Raw genomic sequence first — 26,858 nt, 5'->3', positions numbered from 1 at the left:
CAATTTGAGCAATTTAATAATTTCACTTACTAATACAATTATTTGTAGAGTTGTTTTTGGTGTTAGTGTAGACATTGAAATTGGATCGGATTTAAAAAATGACTGTACAAGATGAGTCCATTCCGTCTTCAAACTCTAAGGTCCATTAGGGTTTCTTGGAGCCTACTCTACCCTAAACACGCCTATATAAAGGGACACATATTCCCTACGAAATGGATCTGGAGTATCCCACAAATTATGGGTATTCACAAAGAGATCAAGACACCAAATATTACTGGTTGAAACTTGAACCTCACTTCGTTGGAGCCAAAAATTCATAGTTATGGTTTAGTTTTTGCTGGGTCAGGTTAATTTGACAAGCACAAAATGGGGGCAATGTTTTGGGGACAAATCTCTTGTTCTCTATCTAAGGTGTTCCTCATAAAGCCATAAAATCGCAAATACGGAAGCTCCATTTTTATGAATACTTCAAGTCTCGTCTTTTAGTTTCGATAAGTCTACACTCCAACAAACCTTGAAGTAGGGGGCATTTGTAGACATCGAAACTATATCGAATTTAAAATATGGCTCTACAAGATGAGTCCATTCCGTCTTCAAATTCTAAGGTTCATTAGGGTTTCTTAGAGGCTACTCTACCCTAAACATGCCTATATAAAGGGACAAATATTCCCTAAGAAATGGATCTGGAGTATCCCATAAATTATATATGGGTATTCACAAAGAGATCAAGACACCAAATATTGTCTTTCAAATCCAAATATCGAAGTGTTGTCCGATGTTCTTGGCAATCAAATACATCACAAGGAGGTCTAAATCATCCTACGTTCGAGAAACGTGCCATTAACGGCCCTCGAATTACGGAGAAAAAAATAAAAGAGAAGAATCAAGGGATGAACAGATTTGTATTCACAATCTTGATAAATAAAATCTCTTTATATTTGTGGTTTCAGTTTATTTTCCATATTTGAAAATTTGTTGCAAACAGTTAGGTTTGATGAAGCAGCACATGAAAGGAAGAGATTTGATCATCTTTTACCTGAAGCTCAAGATATGACGACTAGCTTTTTGTATCTGATTTTTTTCTTTCTTTAAGTTGGATTAATAAATTTACAGGACTGACAGATAGACTTGAGAAATGTTTCAAAGATTTGGATGAGTTTTATGAAGAACTCATTGAGGTGCATCTCGATCCCAATAGGCCAAAATCCATGGAAGGAGATATTCTTGATCTTTTGCTTCATTTTTGCTTCAATTGAATAAAGAGCAATCTAACACCAACTGATCTCACTTTGGATGATATCAAAGGAATACTCATGGTAATTTCCCATTTCTTGAACCTACCTACTTCTACATGCATCTCGCATACACACATAAACATACACATATAATGTATGCATGCATATGTACGTCTGCACGTACACAGCGATGGAAAATGAGCGGGTTGGATTAAAATGAGTTATGATCCAACCAAATTTGTTTGAGTTAAATTGAATTGGGTTAAGATACGTCCAACATGACAACCTCCCATCCTTTTGTATTTCACTTTTACGAAATTGAAAGCTAATTATTTTTTTTCTATTAATTTTAGCCTAAAATTCTTTCAAATTTTCATAAAGACCAATCCCAAATTTGATTTGTATGTAATATATGACCCATTTGATTACACTATTTGACCGTTTTAACTCATAATTTAACATGTCATTCAAATTTAACCTGTTAAGTCAAGTCGACAAATGGGTCAACACACTGTTCAATTAAACCTAGGCGAATTACTAAAAGATGGATAGATTTTGCACTCTCTAATATGTAACACGAATTTGTCCACTATTGCCATGAGAATTTCTCTGAATTGACAATTTTTATCTTCTTTGATCTGTTAATTTTTTTTGTAGAAAATGTTAGTTGCTGGAACAGACACTAGCATAGCTACAGTAGTATGGGCAATGACAGCTTTAATGAAGAATCCAAAAGCCAATCAATTGGGAAGAAAGACATTCTGAATGAAGATGACATTCAAAATATGCCTTATTTCAAACCAGTGATAAAAGAGCCACTTAGATTATATCCACCAGCTCCACTTCTAATACCAAGAGAAACAATGAAAAAGTCTATGTACATTAGAAGGGTATGAAATTCAACCAGGAACTATAATTTATGGAGTCCGGAGCCTAAAGGGTATAAAAATACACGGTCTTTACCAAAAGGGGATGACAAAAATTTAATATACCAAAAGGGGTATATCGTGGATTAGCCCACGATATACCCCATTTTTTTTTCCGTGTCAGACTTCATCAACGAAAAAAAAATATATTGTATAACGTGGACTGATCCACGTTATACAATTATAGATTGTATAACGTGGATCAGTCCACGTTATACAATAATTTTTTTTTCCGTTTTACAAATACTCGGTAAGACGTTGCCTAGATTTAAATCATATTCGGTTATGTTTTTAATAAAAAAAAATTATTGATTTTTTTAATTTTTAAAGCATGATTAACTCAAATAAATATTTTAACACATGCAATAATTAAATATGTGTTATATATGCGAACAGAAATAAAAAATAAAATATAAGTTGACAAGCTGACTAATTTAGTAATACTTGATGCTTTTCACCCCATTCAAGAATTCTAACCTTTTACGTAATTGATTTTGATGTTTTGTTTTTCTAGTTGGACCATTTCATACGAACCATATAATATTGTTACAAAATGGAAAAATGGAAGTGAAGTGGGAACGCTATTAGTGAGCTAATGACAGTAGCCATCCCTCAAATCAAGTTTAATGCAACTTTCCCCCTCGACCTCTGCAAACACTTAACTTTTTCGATATTTTCTTCTCAATTGCAAACAAGAAATTTTCAATGACAAATTAAGGTTTTGTTTCTTTCTATGTTCGGTATCAGCACTGGTGCTCCCAATAGTACACATTTGCGCTGTGTAAGGCTCGTTTTAAAGGGAAGCGCTACCTATAAAATTCTTTTGTGTTCAAGACACGAACCCAACACCTCTAATTGAGATACATAATTGTTGAAATTAATACACGCTAATTAGAACAGAAAACTATTCTGCAACAGTGGCTATAAAAATTGCAAAACATCAGTGAACTCAACTGTCGGCAGCAAATCACACGACACTTGCGTTTTATTTGAAAACAATGCACAAAGAAAGAAAAAGAGGAATTTCAAATTTTCGATGCTTTGATGCTTCGGTGAATTAAAAATCTGAAGCAAAATTTCAACTTATATAGCCAACGAATCAGTGTATTGAAAAGGTGCCTTGTGAGAAAGGCACCGTTTGGTGCCCTTGTTGCACATTCTAGTGGGTCTTTCACCCATTCACACTTTATCAAATCCCAACATAGAACCTATACTTTTGATGTACCTTGAGAGGGGATTTGTTGCTGTGAGCGGGATTCCGCTCTATTTTTTGAAAGCTTATTAAAAACCCTACTTGACCCATAGATTAGGGCCTGTTCCAATTTAAATAGGTGCTGGGAATTTACTCCTATTTTCTGTAAAGTGTTTCCAAGTTATTTACGAAAAGACATCCACTCCTAGAAGTGGACGAATTAACTTAAAAAAAAAAAAAAGGAAGTCGCTTGAAAAACCAAAATTTTTCTTTTTGTAGAAAAAGATAAAGAAAAAACATCTCAAAGTTTCAATGCAAAATATCAGTAACTAATATATTCTTGCTGAGGGACTATTTTGGTCCTTGTCTTCGAATTAAACTTTCAAAGTCCCACCCTTTTTTTCCTCATTGTTCTATACTTTGAATAATTCCAAAAGTCGAATTATCATCGTTATCTTCTTATTTGTCCTTTTCTTTGTCTTATTTATGGAAAGAAAATCTAAGAAATCTATGACATGATCTCAATCTAAACTTTAATGCAAAATGGATAATAGTGTGGAAGAAAAGGTCTTAGGTGTTGTTTGCTCGTTGAGAGAAACAGAAGGAGCGTTCTTGATTTACCAAGAGAAGACTACTAAAGAGATTGAAGAGCGAGGATAATTTATCACAAAAATACTGAGTAAAAGAGTAAAATTGTCCTTTTACAAGGATTAGTATTTTTCATTCACAATGTTTTTGGTCCCAATTACTTTTCTGATATTTATTTGGATTTTCTTCATGACTTTTGGATTCTTAATCAAACCTGTCATTGCCCATACTACTGCAGCTGCGCTAGTGTCTGATCCAGCAACTAATACACGTTACACAAAAATTGATGAGGAAGAAGATAAAAATTGCCAATGCATGAAAAATTCTCAAGAAAATAGTTAACACATTAGTGTTACATATTAGAGACGGCAAAATCAACCCATCATTTAGTAATCGCTCCAACTAAGTTTAAACAGGTTGTGTGTTTGACCCGTTTACTTGACTTGACTTAACATGTTAAATTTGAAATAACATGCTAAACTATTTGGTTGAACAATCAAATAGTGTATACCAGATGGGCCATAATACAGTCCAAACACCAAACATACATACAAAATCAAATTTAGAAATTGAGATTTATAAAAATAATAAAAAAAAAGAATTTAAGCTAACAATTTAAGAAAAATAAATTAGCTTATTTTTTTAAAAAAAGCAAAATACAAAAGGATGGGAGTTGCGTCGTGTAGGGCGTATTGAATTACGACCAGTCATTTAACCTAACCCAACTGATCATTTTACCTCAAGCAAATTTGAACAGGTCGGATCTCAACCCATGTTGATCCACCCATGTTTTATCCAACCCACATATTTTCCTCCTCTACATCAGTAAAAATTTTGATAATTGCACTCTCTTGAAACTAAATAGATGAAGCACACCAAATTTTCTCATTTCCCTCCGATAGTTGTTATACCGACTATGTATTTTTGTTACAATTAATACACAGATTGGGCAAATGCCTAATCCCCACCAATGGTGGTTTTAAGAAAAAGAAAAAATGGTGCAAAGACAATGTCATGATCATTTTAAGACCACTTTTGCCGGCCAAGAATAAAAGGTTTACTACAAAAATAGTAAATCTTGTGTCTTCGTAACTTCTTTTGCTAACTTTGCTAAAGAAACTACAACTATTGGAGTAGAAGCAATCCTCAGTGAGAATATTTTCCATATTTCTTGGAAGGGTTCCAAAAATAGATTTGAAAGGTTAATCTATCATATTGATGCAAATTTCCAATGAATGGGGGGCCTATAACGCCTGGTGGTAGATTATTTTTGCCACTCTTTCTGGCTTTAGGAAGAAGAAAAATAGGAAGGGCTGGAAAAATGCAGAAAGAGCGTCATTTTGTTGTCCAACTGCACAAAATAATACTAGTCACTTGAATGTCTTATAGTTATACTCCTATATATATGAAACGGATCTTGGTTTAAAATTTTCCTTTTCTTTTTTGATTAAAAATTATATAATTTCTGTTCAGTGACAATATAGAAGAATTTTAGATTATCAGGTCACCTAATATATACTAACTATATATAAGCAACTATACACAACAAGTGGAGCCATATACTTGAAAAATAAGACAAGCAATTTGCTGCATCAAACTGATAATGCAAAAAAAAAAAAAAAAACTACCAATATATATTATTTAAATCCTTAATTAAAGGTATGCTAAAAGGAGGTCTCCCGATGATAGATCCTCCCTTATTGGTGGGTGATGATTTATTGAATGGTGTAACAAAAAGAAATTTTATAATTTATAGCAAAATGAGTATTCCATTTATAAACTTACCTATCAATGACCAGATCCTTTTGATAAGAGGGGATAAAAGTTTGTAGTTAAAAATCGGAGAGAATGAGATTTTTTGCACAAAGTTGGTCAAGAATTCAAACCTTTTATGTAGATGCTATACTTCTCATGATTTTTCTTGTTGTATCATTTCATGAACCATATAATATAGTTATAATGGAAAATATTAGAGTGAAATCGGAGCAAATATTAGTGGAATAATGACAATACCTGTCGGTAGAGGTGTCAAAATGGGCTGGCCCAGCCCAACTTAATCTAGCCCCAAAGGGCCAAAGAATTAAATGGGCTAGGACGGGCTGACTCTTTTAATTGAAGAGCTTGCAAAATGGCAGCCCAACCCAGCCCTGGGGGGCTACGGGCCAACCCTTTAAATTTTTTTATCTTCTGAAATAATATTTTCTAAGTGATTTTTGGTACAATTTGAACATGAAAGTTTTGCGGTATGAAATAGAAGAAACTTTTGCAATGTGAAATAGAATCTTCTGCCACCCATTCTTAAGCAAATTCGTATCATAGAAGAAAAATAAATAAATACCAATATATATTATTTAAATCCTTAATTAAAGGTATGCTAAAAGGAGGTCTCCCGATGATAGATCCTCCCTTATTGGTGGGTTATGATTTATTGATAGGTGTGACAAAAAGAAGTTTTATAATTTATAGCAAAATGGAATTCCATTTATAAACTTACCTATCAATGACCAGATCCTTTTGATAAGAGGGGATAAAAATCTGTAGTTAAAAATCGGAGAGAATGAGAATTTTTGCACAAAGTTGGTCAAGAATTCAAACCTTTTATGTACATTCAAACCCCTCTATAACAGCATCATTGGGTCCAAAATTTTATGGCTCTTATAGAGAGTTGCTGCTATACACCTATAACAGCATTTGCCATTAAAATAATATGTGGTTGTTATAGGCAAAAAAGATGCATAAAACCTATGCTTTTTATTTTTAATGTTGTAAAAAATAACAAAGTATTTAAAATTTAAATCTCAAAGATATGAATACTTCACTAACTAAACATTTAAGAAAGTTAATACAATTTTAATAAATTCATAACTGAATGTATAAAATTTTAAGCCCTAAGACACACATTTTAAATCTACAGAAATATAGTATATTAAAATATCAAATTAAATATTTTTCCATGAATCTCTTTTATTTATTGTAATAAAACAATGATATTCATATGTATATTAAATAAAGTTATAGAAGACAATGATATTCTTAGATTACAAATATGTATTCATATGTGATATTCCGTCATAAATATAGTATATTAAAGTATCAAATTAAATATTTCATCAAAATCTATACACTTTTTATTGGTAACCATATATATTCTATTTTTTTTATAAAGATAATTAGCTACTATATTACTCGAAAAAGCAGATAGTTGTTATATGGCGGATAATTTTACAAAGAGCGTACTGTCATAAAGTTGGCCGTTGCCGTTATAAGTAAAATGTCGTTATAAAGAAGTAAAATATAACATAAAAGATCGGTTCCAAAAAATCTTAACTGTTATAGAGAGATGCTATTATACGCGGATGCCGTTATAGAGAGGTCTGACCGTAGATGCTATACTTCTCATGATTTTTCTTGTTGTATCATTTCATGAACCATATAATATAGTTAAAATGGAAAATATTAGAGTGAAATCGGAGCAAATATTAGTGGAATAATGGCAATACCTGTCAGTACTCAAATAAAGTTTCTGTATATAAATCATGAGTGATAGAGAAAAATCATAGCCCAAAATTGGAAGATTGAAAATGACCTCTGTCCTCTAGCAATCAATATTTTGCGATTTTTTGTCCGCAAAAATTGAAGCTTGAAAAAGACCATTGTCCTCTAGCAATCAATTTTTTGCCCATAACTAAAATAGCACCTTTGGTTCTCAATTATTTATAAATTTTAATTCTAATACCTGTGTTATATGATTAAGTACATATTAATAGATATGTGTCTTTATCCTTTTACATAGAAGATACGTCATATCTAAACTATTTTAGGAAGCATATTTTATTTAAATATGAAGATGAATATGAATAATCGAGAATAAAGGAGTAATGAATTAATGATATAAGGAATCCAAGACCCTATCAGGACATGGTAACAATTAGTACAAGAAATCAATCACCCTCAGAGAACGCCAAAAACGAACCACATAGATATGAAGGTTTGAAGAAGAGAAAGAACTACCATCAAGAATGAAATCTGAACGTAATTCCAAGCCTCACATTGAGCTTATCCCTCTCGGAATATGCCAAAAAACAAAAAACTTCTTAAGAATCAGCCTAGCAAATATTTATAATTAGTACATCCCCATTCGAATTAACAGAGGAAATAACTAAAACCAAGGAAAAGGATATTCTATAGGGAAAACAATATAAAAAGTAGAATCCTACAAAGAAAAGGAAACAAGAAGTCCTTCTTGAAAAGAAATTAAGTAAACCTTCTTAGGAAGGGAAAGAAAAACAAGAAGGCATATTTTCCAAAAAGAACCAATATTCCGCTTAACTTATTTCAACTAATTCCCCAGCTTTCAAAAAATGTTTTTTTTTCTTTGCATTAGTCATTAAAATAAATCTTCAAACCAAACTATTGAAGACCATGCAACTCCTTAATGTGTAATTTTATAGGCTCTTTATCTTGGAATGAGTCAACAGTAATCTTGGAATTGAAGCATAACAATTTCGCCTAACAAATAAAAGTTCCACAAATAATATTATCTTTACATCTTTTTAAGAATCAGATTCATTTCATTATTCAAAGTTTAGATAGTGCCGTATTTAATCTATGTTGCAAACTTTCCTAACAATTATATATGCTTTTATATCTTTCCCAATTATTATCAAATTAATACACCAACCTAACTAAGGTCAGTTGAATACTATCAAATAAACAGAGCTGTGGACGACTAAAGAAAGTCTTAATCTACCAAAAGGACGGAGGTTGAAATCAATTGATATAATCTAAAACTGAAATATAAATTTAACAGATCCTAAAGAGACGTACATCAAAATGGACGGAGTGTGAAATATGATTCCAAAATTAAAGTCATTAGTGGTTTTGCATGTGGATGATTTTATTATATCGATTTCACACTATCTTAAATAAATAAATACATATATATTACATAATTCGAGCCGAAAGCAATGTGAATTTAACTTACCTCAAGAATTTGCCCTAGATTCATGTCGGAGTGATTTAGAAATAATTTTTAGGGATAAGGCAAAGCTCATTTTTCTTACGCATGGTGATTCCATGCCTAAAATCTGTGTCAATGTCCTCTTTTTTCAACCCACAAGGTAACTCCCAATCACACGCATAAAGAAGATTTGATAACGCAAGTTCTATGACTGCAAGCCCAAGTGTAATCCCTGGGCACCGTCTTCTTCCTATTCCAAATGGAATTAGCTCATATATAGTATTCTCTCTTGAATTCGATATCGCTATTCAAGAATCTCTCAGGTATCAATTCATTTGGATTTTCCCATATTTTAGGATCCCTTGCAATTGCCCATGCGTTAACATGACCTATAGTTCCCGGCTGAATTTCATACCCTTCTAATGTGGACTTTTTTATCGATTCTCTTGGTATTAGGAGTGGATCCGGTGGATATAATCTAAATGTCTCTTTTATCACCGCTTTGAAATAAGACATATTTTGGATATGATCTTCATTTACAATGCATTTGTTTCCAGTTGATTTTCTGATCTACTTGGACTTTCTTTAAGACTTTTGGATTCTTCATCAAGGCTGTCATTGCCCATACTACTACAATTGCACTAGTGTCTGAACCAGCAACTAACACATTCTACACAAAAATTGATGGAAAAGAAGACAAAAATTGTCAATATAATGCATGAGAAATTCTTAAGGCAAAAATGGACTCATTCGTGCTACGTATCAAAGGTGGTAAAATCAGTCCATCTTTCAGTAATCCGCCGACTAAATTTAAATGGGTTGTATGTTTGTTGACTTGGATTAACTAGTTAAATTCGAAATGACATGTTAAAATATTGGGTTAAACGGTCAAATAGTGTAACTAGATGGGTCAATATTACAGTCCAAACTCAAACTAAATAGTACATAATTAAATTTAAAGATTGGGATTTATGAAAATTTGAATGAATTTAGGCTAACAATGTAAAATTAGCTTTCAGTTTTTTCAAAAAGCAAAATGCAAAAGGATGGGAAGTTGTGTCATGTTGGGCGTATTGTATTATGATCCGTCATGTGACCTATCTTAACCCAACCCATTTTGACTCAAGCAAATTTTGAAGGGATTGGATCATAACTCATGTTGACCCACTCATGTTTGATCCAACCTGCGCATATACCACCTCTACATGAGTACAAATGTAAATGTATATATGCATATAATTATATGTGTGTGCGAGCGCGTGTAGTTGTAGGTAGATCCAAGACATGGGAAATTATCATGAGAAGTCCTTTTATATCCTCCAAAGTGAGATCAATCGGTGTTGATTGCTCTTTCGTCAGTTAGAGCAAACGATCAAGAATGCCCCCTTCCATAGTTTTTGGCCTAATAGGATTGAGATGCTGCTCAATGAGTTCTTCATAAAACTCGTCCAAATCCTTTAAATTTCTCTCAAGTCTATCTGTCAGTCCAGTAAGTTTATCCATTCAGCTTAAAGAAGGAAAAAAACCAGACACAAAAATGCTAGCCATCATTGCTTGAGCTTCAGCCAAAAGATAATCAAATCTCTTTCTTTCATGTGCTTCTTCATTAAACCTAACACCAAAAGCAACTCTACAAATAATTGTACTAGTTAGTGAAATCATTAAATTACTAAAATTGGTGATTTGTGAGGTATTAGCTTGTTGAGATATTTTTTTGATCATTCTCGAGACTTCATCTTCACGAATTGGACTAAATAATTGTACTTTCTTGAGACTAAATAGATGAACACAAATTTTTCTCATTTCTCTTCAATAGTCATTATAAGGCGCAAAGGAAATATCATGACCATTGTAAGACAATTTTTGCTGCCCATGAAGAGAAGGTCTACTACAAAATACTAAATCTTGTGTCTTCAATACTTCTTTTGCTAATTCTGGTGAAGAAACTTCAACCATTTGAGCAGAAGCAAGGTTCAATGAAAATATTTTCCCATATTTTTTGGAAAGTTTTCAAAAATAGAGATGAGGGGTTAAACTATCTATCATACTGATGCAAATTTCCAATGAATGGCAGACCTATAGGATCTGGTGGTTTATTTTAGGAAGAAGAAAAATAAGAAAAATAGGAAGGCTACAAATACAAAGAGTAGAAAGAGCGTCATTTTGTTATCCAGCTTCATAAAATAATAGTCACTGAAATGTCTTTTTATATATATAATGGATCTTGGGTAAAAGTTTTTCCTCTTTTCTTTTTCGAGTAAAGAGCTTATAACTTTTATACACCGACAACGTAAAATAATTCTGCGTAAAGTTTAAATTTTATACCCTTAGTTAAAATCGATTTTACAGTACTATCAAGTTAATCAAATGATATCTAATAATAAGCCTTCTTAAAATGTAGATTTTGAAATATAAAAAGTAAAATATGCTACCTACTACAACATATAAGAATGACCTGATATTATAAAAATTATTTACACCAATAATGTATATTACTTAAAACTCTTATCCATAACAAGTAGAACTAATCTATATATAATATAAAGCTAGACATAGACAATCCTATGTGGCACCTCTCTATGGCCTCCATTGGCATTTATCTTTTTTCTTCTTTTTTTGCCTTTCTCACCTATTTTAATTCATTTTATTGTAACAAAAAATCTGAACTATTACTCCCCAACCTTTCCCATTCCATATAATAACAAGCTTAATAAGAGATTCAATTTTTATTAGGCCTTTTATTACTACTGCAGTCCGTTAGCCTTCCCAAAAGAAGACCAACAAGCATATTTTAACTAAAACACTGACGTTGGTATTCCCCACTAATGCTTTGTTAATGCTAATAATTACCGGTATAGTTAATATGCAATTAAACTTTAGAAATGAAACTTCCATATATAAGGTGGTATAACTTAGCTGACATGATCCATTTTTCCTTCATTCTTTCAACTTCCCTTACAAAAGCCAAAATAACAGCAAATTTTGTAAATGCAATAATATATTTTAGTTTCTAAAACCTTTCATTTACAAAGCCTCTCTCTTTTTTTTTTTTTTTTACTAAATGAAGAAAATTAATAGTGATCTTGCAAACTATATATATTATGATACGGTGAAGAAATGAGTATGATGGAGCTGACAATAGTTAGTAATATAAAGAAAGGAGTTGTAGGAAGATAACACTAGCTATGAAGGGACTAGAAGCAGCCAAGGATCCAGGATAAGAACCTTAACATCCTTAATCTGTATTCTCTTGTATTCTCAATTTCTCACTTTTCCGTCTTTTTTCTATGGTTGATTTGTAACACATATTTTTAATATTTTATTTGTAGTTTTTATTAGAGAGAAAATAATAGTGATCTTGCAAACTATATATATTATGATACGGTGAAGAAATGAGTATGATGGAGCTGACAATAGTTAGTAATATAAAGAAAGGAGTTGTAGGAAGATAACAATAGCTATGAAGGGACTAGAAGCAGCCAAGGATCCAGGATAAGAACCTTAACATCCTTAATCTGTATTCTCTTGTATTCTCAATTTTTCACTTTTCCGTCTTTTTTCTATGGTTGATTTGTAACACATATTTTTAATATTTTATTTGTAGTTTTTATTAGAGAGAAAATAATAGTAATCTTGCAAATTATATATATTATGATATGGTGAAGAAATGAGTATGATGGAGCAACTAATAGTCAGTGATATGAAGAAAGGAGTTGCAGGAAGATAACAATAGCTATGAAGGGAACAGAAGATCGAGGATAAGAACCTTAACGTCTTTAATCTCCATCTCTTGTATTCTCAATTTCACACTTTTTCGTCTTTTTTGCTATGGTTGATTTGTAATAATGGAGAGAAATGAAACAATGTTTACATACTAATGCCTTAGAATGTGGTGCAAACTTGATTTTGAAACATTAACTTATTCATATTTACTACAACTTCTAAAAACCAAGGTAGTAGACAAAACATTCTGAATTTTATCTCATGAAATAACTTTAATTATCACAAGTGTAAGCATTTTATGGTTTTAAGAATGATTTACATGTCAATTATTGTTAGGGTAATTTATTTGTAATGGTGCTTTAATATTTTAATATGCATTTATTAAATTTCAACTTTTTTTTCCAATTCAACTCCCTACATACCTAAGGCCATCTAGCATTCATATTGAGTATCATTTTTTTAAAAATAAATTAGAGAATTTTTTATCCCTTGAAAATAAATTGATTGTCCAATTGAAAGTTTTGATCGACAAAGAGAAAAGATCGGCTTCCTATTATTTGGATTATAAAACTAGGCATTTTTGTCAATATGGAATATATTGTGCTCTTCGCCATAAATTTCGTCTTTAAGATAGATGTGAGAGAAATCTGAGTAAAATTTGGCTCAAGTAACAAATTAAAGTAGGTTCATTTTTACTTTTTTTTTAATTTCTCCTAAACGTGAAAGGAATGTATATTGAAGTCTAATTTATAATAAGTGAAAGAAAAAAAAAGATAGAATAATTTAAATTAGTAAAACATCGATCAAGGTTACATGATTCTTTTTAAAAAAAATTCTTTCTTAAAAAAATAAAAAATATCATTTAAAAAAATTAAATGATGAAGTTTTTTATGCCTGCGCGAAGTGCGGGTAACTTCACTAGTTACCTATAAAATAAGACATACAACTTATTGCAACATGTTAAATCAAACTAATAGTACAAAAATTTACTATGTTATCAATGTATATTAGTCTCCTTAATTAAGCGAGGACAAAAGAAAGGTCTCCGGATGATAGATCCTTCTCATGTGTGCAATTTACTACTATATTAACATACTAGTGTATTTTTTGCGCGGTAATAAAAGAAAATACCTTTTTCTTCTAATATTCGAAAATTAAAAGTTAGTCTTAAAATTCAAGTAGTTTAGTCTATTTTATTATTAATATTTAACTTTATAGTTTCTCTTATTTTTTTTATCACTTAATGGTTGTTAGTCTTTTAATTAAAGAAATTTGATCTCTTTATGTGCACATGAGTAAAGAATTTTAAAACATTCTTTCTTGTATATTTAGTATTTAATATATGCACATAAGTATTTATATTTTTATTTTCATTATAAATTTTAATACTTTTATAGTTCTCCCCGATTTAACATCTAAGAATGTAGGGAAAATACAAAAATAAAATAAAAGGAAAATACAAAAATGACATACGTCCTCAACTTGTACCAAAAATTGGATTGCACATCTAATTTTGCGGAATCCATATTATTATATGCTTATATAAAGTATATCTCCTAGGTGTGTGTACTTCTTAAGCGCATGACAGGAAAAAACACACAAAAAATGTCGATTTTCATTTAAAAAAATCATATTTTTATGTTACTTTTTATTTGTTATTTATTTTTTGTTTTTTCTTTTCCTTCCTTTTCCTTATTTTCCCCAACCCATCGCTTCTCTAACTTTTGCCTTAATTTTTGTCTTTCCTTTTCTTTCCTTCCTTACTTTCTACCCTTTTTTAAACGAAACTGAATAAATAAAAAGGAATCTTACATTGTCTTTTGATAAATAAACAAACATATATTACCAAAGCAGATAAAATTTTACTTTTATTTTTTTAATATGATTTATAGTACTTTTTGTGTAGTCTACATATTTTTGCAGAGACCTGTAAGTTATGCATGATTTGAACAAATGTATATAAAAACTTGCTATCAATACCTCTCACTCATGGAATACATAAAAGTTATCAGATACAGTAACATAACAGTATAGTATAATATCATGCATGTGTTTCTCAATATGCTAACCCGTATAAATGGAATTAATTTTATATTCTGTTTGGTAGAATATATAAATTTATACCAAACAAAGTATAAAATAAAACCCAAATTTAATACTGAAATATCACGCCTTATCCCATCAAACTTGAAATTATTTTATCCTACCTTTCATATGGAATAAATTAGTCTCAGAACTCCGCGTACAATGGGTGCAAAGTACTTACCCTTGACTCGTCAAAATTAACATTCAACAAAGTGCAAGAAGATTCAAATAATCGAAGAAGAAACAGGCAAAGCCATAACTTTTTACAGTGGGAATAAAATAACCATTTAGCAGATAAATAAAGCTAAGAGAAATCAGAATCAGAATCATACTCATAATCAAGACTTTCAATGGGGCAAACATTATTGGCTCCAACAATTGCAATTTATGAGGTATTATTGACTTTGCTCTTGGAAATAAGCTGGCTCTCTAAAATCACTCTCAGAAACTGTTGAAATAGTCCTCTCTAAATCTTTGTTATCATTATCATCACCCAACTCCTTTATTCTCTATATCATCTTGATCTTCCATTATTACCCACCTCCCCAAAACTCCACTTTTTCTCTATATATAACTGTACAGTTTAATGTACACTACATGCATTAATTCTAGGGAAAGGAGAATGAATCAACCGTTACCTTCAGGAATAAGAACAGACTCTTCAATCTTTTTGCCTCTTCGGGTGTGCCATAGATTATAATGTAACATCCATACAAGTAACTTCTAATATTAAAGAATTAATGAAAGAAATTTAAGAGAAGAAGTTAATATGTGCAATCATAAGGGCTTCAGGAATTTTTGCTCTTCGGTTGTGCTATAGTGTAACCTCCATACATGTAAATCAATAAAGAAATTAATGAAAAAATTTAAGGGTAAAAATTAGTATTATTTTAATCAATATCTTAAGGTGAAATTAAATAAGAGGAAAAGGTAAAAAAAAGGAGATAAAAGATAAATATAAATGTTGATCATAGAGAGGTGTCACATCACCTTGTTTATGTCTAGCTTTATATTATATATAGACTAGTAAATTTACCCGCGCGAAAAAGAGAGTCAATTATTAATGTTAAATAAAAAAGACTAAATAAATAATGTCAAATAAAAGAAAATCGATTTCCATAGTTGGTATTAAATGTCTTAATTTTAATATGATAAATTTTATAGAAGGAACAGAGAGGGGTTTTAGAAAAGTCACTAATAGCGTTAATGATGAAATAAATACTAATAGCGTTAATGATGAAATAAATAAAACTATCTTTAATTTTTTGCTCAATTTTAAGGCAAAAAATAAAATAAAAAAATAAGGCACAATTTTTTTTTTAAACTGAATTTTTTCATTTTATTATAACCAGGAGAGCAAAAGGGGATAGTTACAAGTAACCATCCTACACAGAATGACAAACCATTCTTGCATATTTAGAGGGGTATCCTCCTAAACACCTGTAAGATCTCAAAAGAATATTTAGAACAAATAATGAATCTTCATCATTTGTGAGATTCACCATTTGTTCTATAAACTTTAGCCAATGCCTACTTTCTTTTTCCTAATCCTGAAATTGGCCATACCTGATACCACTGTTGTCCAGTCTATAAGCACCAATAGCAGTCTTAGGTAAGTGTCGAGGGTCTTGGAAGACACCATTTAGACCTTTAACAGAACCTTCTTTGGAGAGAATATCTGCTACAGAGTTAGCCTCTCTATAACAGTGATGGGCTACTCCTTCTAACACGTTTAATCTTCCTTGAATGCCTTCTATCTTGAGCTAGAATTTCCATGAAGGTTTGCTTGTCTCTGTGATCATGTCCGCTATAAGCTTTGAATCCATCTCTAATATGGCATTTTCCAGCCCCAAAGTAGAGCAATAATAGAGTCCAATTTGAGCTTTATTTCTGCTTTATTGTAGCTGCAATATCCAATGGACTCTGTGAAAGCCAGAATCATTCTTCCTTCGTGGTCTCTGGTTATCCCACCTGCTCCAGCCTTCTTCTTTTCCTTTATAGAGCTTCCATCAGTGTTGATTTTGAATATTAGTCCTTGTGGTTTGCTCCAATAAACTGGAAAACAGCTAACTGGTGCTGAGTAGTTATCTGCAAGAACACATATATCTTTCCAAGCCAAGGCACAAAATATGTTGAAAAAAAAAATGAGGAACTATGAGAAGAAAAACAACTTAGTTCTTATATTATATTATACAATTAAAATTTTGTTTCCATAAAGAAAATTGGAATTCAACATTTTGATCATTTTTCTTCTATCTCCGTACGTAGCGGAGAGAGAAGTTTCAGAAAAAAAACACACGGTTTCTCGTTTCAAGCTGATTGTGGATTTGAGCATTGTTACCTCCACTCCTCCTTTGTGGTTGTCCATCCGGATGATATCCCAAACTCAACATTTATTGCTAACTTTGATATAACATGCAGGTTATTGGATAATTTTTGTATAAAGTACTTCATTTAGAATTTTTGATTATGACGTTTTAAAATAGAAGAATCAATAAAAACACATAGAGAATGAGTTAAGACGGACATGAAATTTCATGGAAGATGTTGCTATCATGGATTTTCATTTGGCTTTTAGGCTTGTGACGCATATATAAGCATAATTGGGAAACATAGTATTTCATATCATTCTTCTGTATACTCTTCTCATGATAAGATTTAATTGGCCAAGCAACTTACCGTTTTTGCCATGCAAGTTTAAATGCCTACATCACCATACAATAGTCAATAGGATATATTCTTTCACAACAAATCCTAACAATAATCAACACCCCATAACTAATTAATGAACACTTTCCTGAATCAAAAAACAATTAGTCATCATTGGTAACAACAGAATCATACATGATTAACCATGTCATATTATAGAACGTCCATTGAAAGAGCATGTGGTTGGACCATGAGAGAAAGAATTGCAAGTGTGCAACATCCAAAAATAGCCATTTGAAAGATCACAAAGCACATCAAAAGATATTAGATACTACTACGTACATATGTGCATTTAATTATCCATGCATGTGCTTTACTTTACCATCAATATGTACAGTAAAGAGCATTCCTTTTGTTGAAGCATCATTTACAGTGATATGAAGAAATCCAGATATTGTCAACCCAAATAGTCAATGAATCACTTATTCAGGGCGGATCTAATGTTGCGGTATCGATTTATTTTAACTCAGTACTTTCAGTGTAGAATACAAATAAATAGGTAAAAATGTATTAAAATTGCAACAAGCTAGCACATGAATCCATACTTACAAATATAATGAGTTCAATGTCAATAACCATAAAAATTGAATCCATAAAATTTAAATTCTAGATTCGCCTCTAAACGGATCTCGGCCCATGTCTTTAACATTACGCGAACGGTCTTTGTAGCAAGTCCAATATAACCAGTTGCAGAATATATCTCTCTAAATGGGTTGGTAACCACCATAGCCCGCCGCATGGTATTCTTTGGGGAAAGAAGTTGATATAATCCAACTTTAAGAGAAATAATCCTCTACAGGCTCCGCTGTGGAATATTAGAACTCATAATACACTCACTATTTAAAGTGGTCATTTTCTCAAGCAAACTTAATGATTGTAACGGATAATCGTTACGTCCTTTCAGGAACGACTGATTCGCATACGTTATGTCTTTTAGTGTGCATTTTTTTTTAGGGAGAAAATAAGAGATAAAGGCAAAAAATAAATGAGAAAATAGATAAATAGAAATTTTGATCTCGGAAAGTGTCACATCAGCCTGGCCTAGCGCCAGCTTTATAGATATATAGAAGATTATTGGTGGGTGATCAATATTGATATATGTAGCAATTAGATCGAAGTGTTATAATTTATAGGGCAAAATGGCCGTTGCAACTATAAATTTTACATATCACTGATCAGATCCTGTGATGTGAGTGATAGCCATCACATGCTCTCTAAAAGTTAGTGGAGAAAACAGAGAAAAAGTAGGATAAAGACATGGAAGCAAATGCAAATTGCTTAAACTATGACAGACTCCCACCCGACATACCATCCCAACCCACATTTCACAACCTGACACATCAGCAGATTCCAAGCACTACCAACGACACAAACCAAGAAAATCCACCATCTACACATGGCCACCAACAAACCTACAATGGTGTCCCACCAAACCCATTAACCTCGGTTGTTTCAACATCCACTGATCCACAAATTTCCCCAAAATCAACAACCAGTGCAAATGTTGAGCCTGACCATTACTCCGATGAACCAAACGAGAAAAGAACTACAGGACATCACAAAGGAGGATCTGGTTTGGGCTTAGAAGCATTGAAAATATCCAGCAATTTTGACAACCCAGCGAAGAACAACCAAAACAATCCTAAAGCCCCAAAATTAATTCCAAAAATCAGTAACCCACCAGAAAACCCCCAAACCCAACAGAAAACACAAACAAACCACCCCCAAAACCAACAACCACAAAAAGTTCAACCAAATATCCCATCCAAACCTTCTTTCTCAGCTGTTGTTCACTCAAATCTAGCAACAGACCTCAAGGACAAAGCACCAGTAAACATCAAACAGGGCACACACCTTGGGAAACCGGCCGTCTTTTTTGACGCGCAGGACTACTTTATAAATCTGGCCCAAGAGTGTAAACTGACGATTATAGGGAAGTTCTCAAAAGGAAAGCCAACAATGGAGGAGATAAGGAGAGATTTTGTTCGAAGATATTAGTTGAAAGGCCCAGTGAAGATTGCTTATTTTGATCATAGGTATGTGTATATTGATTTCTCCAACGAGACTGACTATAACCATATCTATAACAAACCATTCCTATTTTTAGGAGGAAGTCCCATGAAAGTGATAAAATGGACGGCAGATTTTAAACCAGAAGTAGAAACATCGATTGTGCCAGTATGGATCTTAATCCACCAACTTCCTTGGCATCTTTTCAGATGGGATGTGATGTCAAAGATTGTTGAATCTGTAGGTATAGCAATAGCACCTGATCAAGCAACGTACTCCAAAACCAGAGGGAATATTGCTAAGCTTAAGGTAGAGATCGATCTATTAAAGCCCAAACAAGACCAAATTTGGTTGGGATTCAATAGATTAGAAGGGTCTGAAGATGGTAAATGGCTAAATATCGAATATGAAGGGGTACCAAGTTACTGTAAATTTTGTTTCCTTCAAGGCCACATGGAGGATCAATGTAGAGTGAAAAAGGAAAGGGAAGACAAGAGAGGAAAAGGTACAAGACAAAAGTGAGAGGGTACAAAAGGAAGTAGGAGAGCCAAGTAATTCAAAAGATAGTAACCAATGGGAAATACCAAAGAAAAAAAGAAGCAGCAGAAAGAAGAATTTGGGGGAGAAGGATACTAGAGGACAGAATCATCAGCATAAAAATGTGCCCAGTAACAAAGGCATTGTAATTCGGGAACCAGGTCCTCAACAACAAAGAGTGACCAAGGATCTAGTAGTACCAGGAAAAGGAAAACGGGTGGATGAAAATGGGGAATATCAAGAAAACAAAAAAACAAAAAAAAATGGTGCCACAAAAGGAGATCCAGACCAAGAAAAATGCCCAAGAGATTGAAAACAACAAAACATCTCAAAAACATCAAAAGGAAAGTGGTACCAAAGAGAACATAGGAGGACAAAAGGAAGACACATGTATTCAAAAGCAGCTGATCCCAAAATGCAACAATGAACAGAACAATCATACAAGCACATATGGAGGGGCTCAACATCAGGAGTTGTTTCATGAGTGTGACCAAGACAACGAAGAAACTCCACAACAATTTCAACCATCAATAATACATGAACCTCCCGATCAGACCATTAATCACATCATCCCACAACCTTTGTCTCCAACTGCTCTTCAAGTCTTGAATGGAAGCACAAGAATCGATAAAGAAGCTGATATTGGGAGTGAAAATGAAGATGATGAAGACGAGGATGAAAGTTCTGATCAAGATTATATAGAAGAAGAGAGTGAAACAGATGAGTCAGCGAGTGTCGATGAGGAATCTAGCTCAAATGATGAAACGGCAGAGAAGTTGATTGAAGTTTTCACTTCTAAAGCTGCTCCAAATAATGAAGTTGATAAAGCATTTGGGGAGGTGATTGAAAAGGGCCACTTATCACCAAGGGGAGCCAATTCCAGTAGAGGAGGTAGAACTACCAGAGGTGGTAGAGGTGGTAGAGGAGGAAGATCAAATGTTCAACAAACTGTGAATAAATCACAGGCCAAAAAGGTCCCAATCCAACAATTTTATGATTAAGTCTATATTTTGGAACATAAGAGGTACCAAAAGTCAAGGTGCCTTTGATAGACTCGTGAAGATGAAGATTACTCATTAGATTCCTTTTGTTGCTCTTATGGAGCCTTTTTGTAAACCAAAGAAGCTGAGAAGATGTAAATTTAGATTGGGGTGTGGTTTTGGTTACTCCAATTGTAATAATAAAATTTGGATATTTTGTGAAGATTGGCTGGAGTGTAAAGTCATTGAGGATACAGAGCAGCAAGTCACTTGTTCTCTGACCTTGAATGGTAACGAGATATTGGTGACTACAGTTTATGCTAAATGTGAGGCTTCTCGAAGGTTTGATCTTTGGGATAACATCAGAAACATAGCAGCCAGCCATGAAGTTCCTTGGATAATAGGGGGAGACTTTAATTGTATTCTGTCTCCTGATGAAAAATTGGGGGGTAAGGTACATAGAATGTCGAAGAGCATGGATTTTCTCAATTGTATCATTGACACAGATTTAGTAGATGCGGGATACTATGGTTCTGTATATACTTGGTGCAATGGATGGGAAGCTAGTAAAAGGGTGTGGAAGAGGTTGGATAGAGTGTTGACAAATCAGAAATGGTTACAGCTCTTTGATAATACATCAGTTAATCACCTTATCAGAACTGGATCTGATCACTCACCTCTTTTTGTGAGTGCAAAGATCCAGGAGGTAGAAACTCATAGTTACTTCAAGTTCTTGGACTTATGGGTGGATGAACCTTCTTTCCTGAATATTGTATCAGAATCGTGGCAGGAGGAGGTGACAGGGAATCCTATGTGAAAATTCCATCTAAAACTTAAGAATACTTGTAAGAAACTATCTTGGTGGTCTAGGAATGTAATAGGGAATAGTTTTGACAAGACCAAACAATTGGAGGAGCAAGTGAGGGTGTTAGAGGAGAAGATGATTGCAAACAATAATGACACTCAAAGAATGGCCCTTAATAAAGCCAATGCTGAACTTATCAGACACCACAAGGTGGAGGAAAATTTTTTGAGGCAGAAAGCGGGGTTGAAATGGTTCGTTGAAGGAGAGATTAATTCAAAATTCTACCATTCTGTGATAAAAGGAAAGAAAAGAAGAATGCATCTCAGTAGAATGAAGAAAGAGGATGGTACTTGGGTGGAGGGAGAACAACAGCTTGCTGAAGAGGCCATCACAGTCTTTCAAAATCAGTTTAGAAGTGAGCTAGTTCCAAGGGATATCTCAGTCCCGAACTGTCTCCCTAAACAGGTCACTGATGAAGATAATAGACATTTAATTATACCTCCTAGCTTGGAGGAAGTGAAAGAAGTGGTGTTTTCTTTGAGCACATCCAGTGCTCCTGGCCCAGATGGTATCTCAGCAAAGTTCTACCAAACTTGCTGGGATATCATAGCTGGGGATTTACTACTAATGATACTCTCCTTTTTTGCAGGTACAGATCTTCCTAAGGCATTTACTCATACATGTCTGGCCTTGATTCCTAAAGTTACCAATCCACAAGAATTCAGCCAGTTCAGGCCTATTAGTTTGAGTAATTTTTCATGCAAAATTATGTCAAAGCTAATGGCTAGAAGGCTATCCACCATCATGCATAAGTTGATTTCTCCAAATCAAACAGGATTTATTAGAGGAAGATCCATCACAGAGAATGTTATGTTAGCTCAGGAGTTAGTGAATAATATCAAAAGGTCAAACACTGAGGGAAATGTAGTGATGAAACTGGATATGACCAAAGCTTACGACAAAGTGGATTGGAAATATATATGCCAAGTCATGAGAAAGATGGGTTTCTCAGAAGTTTGGGTTGATAGAGTATGGAGATTGATATCAAATGTTTGGTATTCCATCATTATAAATGTAAAGAGACATGGTTTCTTTAAGTCTTCAAGAGGTTTGAGGCAGGGTGACCCACTTTCACCTTCACTGTTTGTAATTGGGGCTGAAGTATTTTCTAGATTCATGGAGCAACTCACTGACTCAGAGTTTATTCCATACTCAGTTGATAGGAATGGACCCATAGTTACACATCTCTGTTATGCTGATGATACCATGTTGTTCTCATCTGGTGATCAACTCTCATTGCAAAGGATGATGGACAAGGTAAAGATGTATGAGGCAGTATCGGGACAACTGGTGAACAAGGCTAAGTCATGCTTCTTGATGAGCCCTGATACAACTACGGAGAAGGTGGAAGAAGTCGGCTCTATCACTGGTTACAGGGCATCAGAATTCCCATTTCATTATTTGGGATGCGCAATATACTTGGGTAGAAAGAAGATAGTGTTTTTTAATGAGATGGTGGTTAAAGTTTCTAATAGGATTCAAGGGTGGCAAGGAAAATTCCTTTCCTATGGTGGAAAGGCAGTCTTGATTAAATATGTTTTGCAATCAATCCCTCTTTACTTACTGTCAGCTGTTAGCCCTCCTAAAACAGTCTTAAATCAAGTCGAAAAAATCATTGCTAGATTTTTCTGGGGGTCTGGTGATGGTAGCAACAAGTATCATTGGAAATCTTGGGAAGACTTATGCTATCCTACTAAAGAGGGTGGAATTGGGTTCAGAAGTTTGCATGATATATCACTAGCCTTTGCTGCTAAGGCTTGGTGGACATTCAGGACCAGTAACAATTTGTTCAGGACGTTCATAGAGGCTAAATACTGTAAGAGAGGTCATCCAGTTTCATATAAGCTAAGGCCTGGTCTTTCACAAATTTGGAAGAGACATATAGAGATCAAGGAAGAAGTTTAGAAGTACATACTCTGGAAGATAGGTAAAGGTGATCTGTCCTTTTAGTGGGACAACTGGACAGGATAAGGAGCTTTGGCTAATCTAGGGGTCGAATGTCCTACTCCTAAGAGTACCAAAGTTCATCAGTTCATCAGGGAGAAAAATTGGGATGTTGATATATTACAAGCTTTAGTTCCTTATCATTTGGTGAGAATTATCCGAACAATCAAGATCCATCCAATGGATGAAGACAGGCCAGGGTGGACTCTTGAGCAATCAGGGAAATTCTCATGCAAGTCAGCCTGGAATGCATTTAGAAGCTCCAAAAATCATTCTTTAACAGGTATCAAAACATGGCACCCCAAACTGCCATTTAAAGTCTCTTTCTTCATGCTGAGATTACTTGAAAAGAGGTTGCCAACAGATGAGATTGTCACTAAAGAGTTTAAGATACAATGTACTTCTAAGTGCACCTGTTGTATCCATGCTTCTTGTGAATCAATCGATCATTTATTCTCCACAAGCCAAATAGCTGGAGAGGTATGGTCCTTTTTTAGTAACTCTTGTGGAATCATCATTCAACAGGGAACAGTGAGAGCTATGGTTATGAGATGGTGGCTCACCAAACCAAAGAATAAAGTGCAAGAAGTGGTTTTGCAATGTCTCCCTACTGTGATATGCTGGCAAATATGGAAGGCAAGGTGTTCTTACAAGTTTGAAGGTACCAGGTATTATGCTGGGCAGGTCATCCATAATATTTGTTATCTTATGAACATGTTATTACATGCTACCTTCCCCTCTCTCAAGTTTCATAATAACTGGACGAGCAACATGTGTCTAATAGAAAGATTGCAACAATGTCTAACCATCAAAACAGTGATCTGGGTGAAACCTGCTTCAGAAATTTTCAAATTAAATGTGGATGGTTGTAGCAAAGGGAATCCGGGAAGTGCAGGAGGAGGAGGTATAGTGAGGGACCATAATGGTAATTTCATAATGGCTTTCTCGGCTTTCTTTGGAAGATGCTCAAATAATGTAGCTGAGGCAAAGGCTATGTTGATGGGGATTAAATGGTGCAAAACCAACAACATCAGGAGCCTTATTGTTGAGACAGATTCCGAGATCGTTAGATCCCTTGTTACTGATGAATCAAAACAAAATTGGTAGATTTTGTATTCGATCCAAAAGATAAAGGAATTGGTGAGGAACTACGAGGTAGAGCTCAAACATACTTGGAGGGAAGGAAATACAGTGGCAGATTTGTTAGCCAACTGGGGGGTAAGAACCAAGAGGAAGACTTTCTTCACTGACGATCTCTCCCTTCCGAGACAGGTGATAGCTGCAATGAAGAATGATCAAGAAGGCAGATGTAACTTTAGAATTAGACCTAGGAATGGTTTCTTCTCTGTTAAGGACTTCATAAGTTAAGGATCAATTGTTTAGCTTTTTTGCTAGTTAACACCCCTTCGTGAAGGTATGTTTACTCAGCTTATTAGAGGCAATATGCCCGCCAAATGTGTATCTGCAAGAGGCTTGGTCTAGTCCTCCTCTGTGTAACAATGTCAGTGTTATGAGAATAAACTCAAGAGCCCATCTGGGCAACTGAAAAAAAAAAAAAAAAAAAAGATCCTGTGATGTGATAAGAGGGGGATAAACAACTATAGTTAAAAATTAGTGATAACGGTTAAAAACACCTGAAGTATCACTTTTTTACGCGTTTTCTATCTTAATTATCAAGTGTTTGACTTTCCTATCTTAATTATCATCAATTATTTATGTGAATGCTATACTTCTCATATTATTTTTTTTGTTGTATAGTTTCATATGAACCATATAATATCGTTAGAAAATGGAGAATATGAAAGTGAAAGTGGGACCAAATAGTAGTGGAATAATGCCATAATTAGGGGTGGACATGGTATGGTATAAATCAAATTTTTTTATACCATGGTTTTGGTATTATAGTATTTAATACGGTATTTGGTATGCATTTTTAAAAAGTTCGATATTCGATATGGTATTCGGTATTTATAAATAATATACCGAAATAACGAATATCATACCGAAGTATATAGTATATATACAAGTCATAAATATTACTATTTTAATACTAACATATATATAAATAAGTATTAGTACAAAATTAATTGTTTAAACATTGAAATTTTGATTAATCTATGTTAATTGAAATACTCTTTTGTGTAATTGATTTAAGAAGGGGAATAATTGTGCTTCTTTTGAATATATTTACATGTGTAAGGTGTTGGTACAATATAATTGAGATGTTTTTTGAATAGCGGAATTCGTAATTATCTATTATATAAATATATGTAGCTCGAAGTCGAACAAACTATGGTTACCGATTTACCGTACCAAAAAATACCAAAACCGAACTTAAAAATACCGAACCATACTGAATTAATTTGGTATGATAATGGTATAATATTTTTAAAAATCGAAAATTAAAATTATCATACCGAACTTTCTAATATCGTATCATACCGTACCATGCCCGCCCAATGACCATAATGGTAGTACCTAACTACCTATCAGTACTCAAATCAACTTTTATGCAACTTGTTAATTTCTCCCTCAATCTCTGCAGATCACTTATCTTTTTGACTTTTTAAGGTAATTAATTGATGTGCATATCTTGATGCAATTGATACCTACCTGTAGCGATTTAGTAGCTCTGTTTGTTGCTATCTGAACTTTTATATCGTTGGTGAGGATTCAAATTCCACATTGTAATTCGCTCCCTCATTTTTCCTTTCCCTTCCCCTGCTCCTGTGTAATAATTTTAAAAAAAATAAAAATAAAAATTGATACCTGGAAATACATATAAGTCATGGAAGTGATACAGAGAAAAGTCGTAGGCCCAATATTGAAGCTTGTAAATGACCTTTGTCCTCTAGCAATCAATAATGCACATTTTCAAGATATTTGTCAGCATAACTTAGATAGCATTAGCCAATATAGGTTGAATGAACAAATATCTTGTAGGATGTGGTACTCAATTATCAGTAACTTCTAATTTTGATACTCATTATGTGATTAAGTGCATTTTACTTCCAATTAATTGACATATGTGTTTTTTCTTTATTCTTTTATATAAATTAAAAAGATATATTATATTTAGACACTTTTAAGCACTGCATTTTTTT

At 33.3% G+C, this 26,858-nt stretch overlaps 1 protein-coding gene and 1 pseudogene across 1 annotated transcript; one reads left to right on the top strand and one right to left on the bottom strand.

The window, feature by feature from the left end:
- Positions 1–8,960: 8,960 nt before the first annotated feature.
- Positions 8,961–11,063, bottom strand: LOC132611131 (5-OH-xanthotoxin synthase-like; annotated as a pseudogene).
- Positions 11,064–19,536: 8,473 nt separating this feature from the next.
- Positions 19,537–19,950, top strand: LOC132610402 (uncharacterized). The gene has a single exon (XM_060324698.1). It carries the CDS (start codon positions 19,537–19,539, stop codon positions 19,948–19,950), a length of 414 nt encoding a protein of 137 aa, XP_060180681.1.
- The last annotated feature ends 6,908 nt before the right edge of the window (positions 19,951–26,858 follow it).

Source organism: Lycium barbarum, chromosome 9 (genome assembly GCF_019175385.1).
Source record: "Lycium barbarum isolate Lr01 chromosome 9, ASM1917538v2, whole genome shotgun sequence".
In the NCBI taxonomy this organism is placed as follows: domain Eukaryota; kingdom Viridiplantae; phylum Streptophyta; class Magnoliopsida; order Solanales; family Solanaceae; genus Lycium; species Lycium barbarum.
The sequence above is the reverse complement of the archived record's forward strand: the minus strand, read 5'-3'. Positions and strand labels throughout refer to the sequence as shown.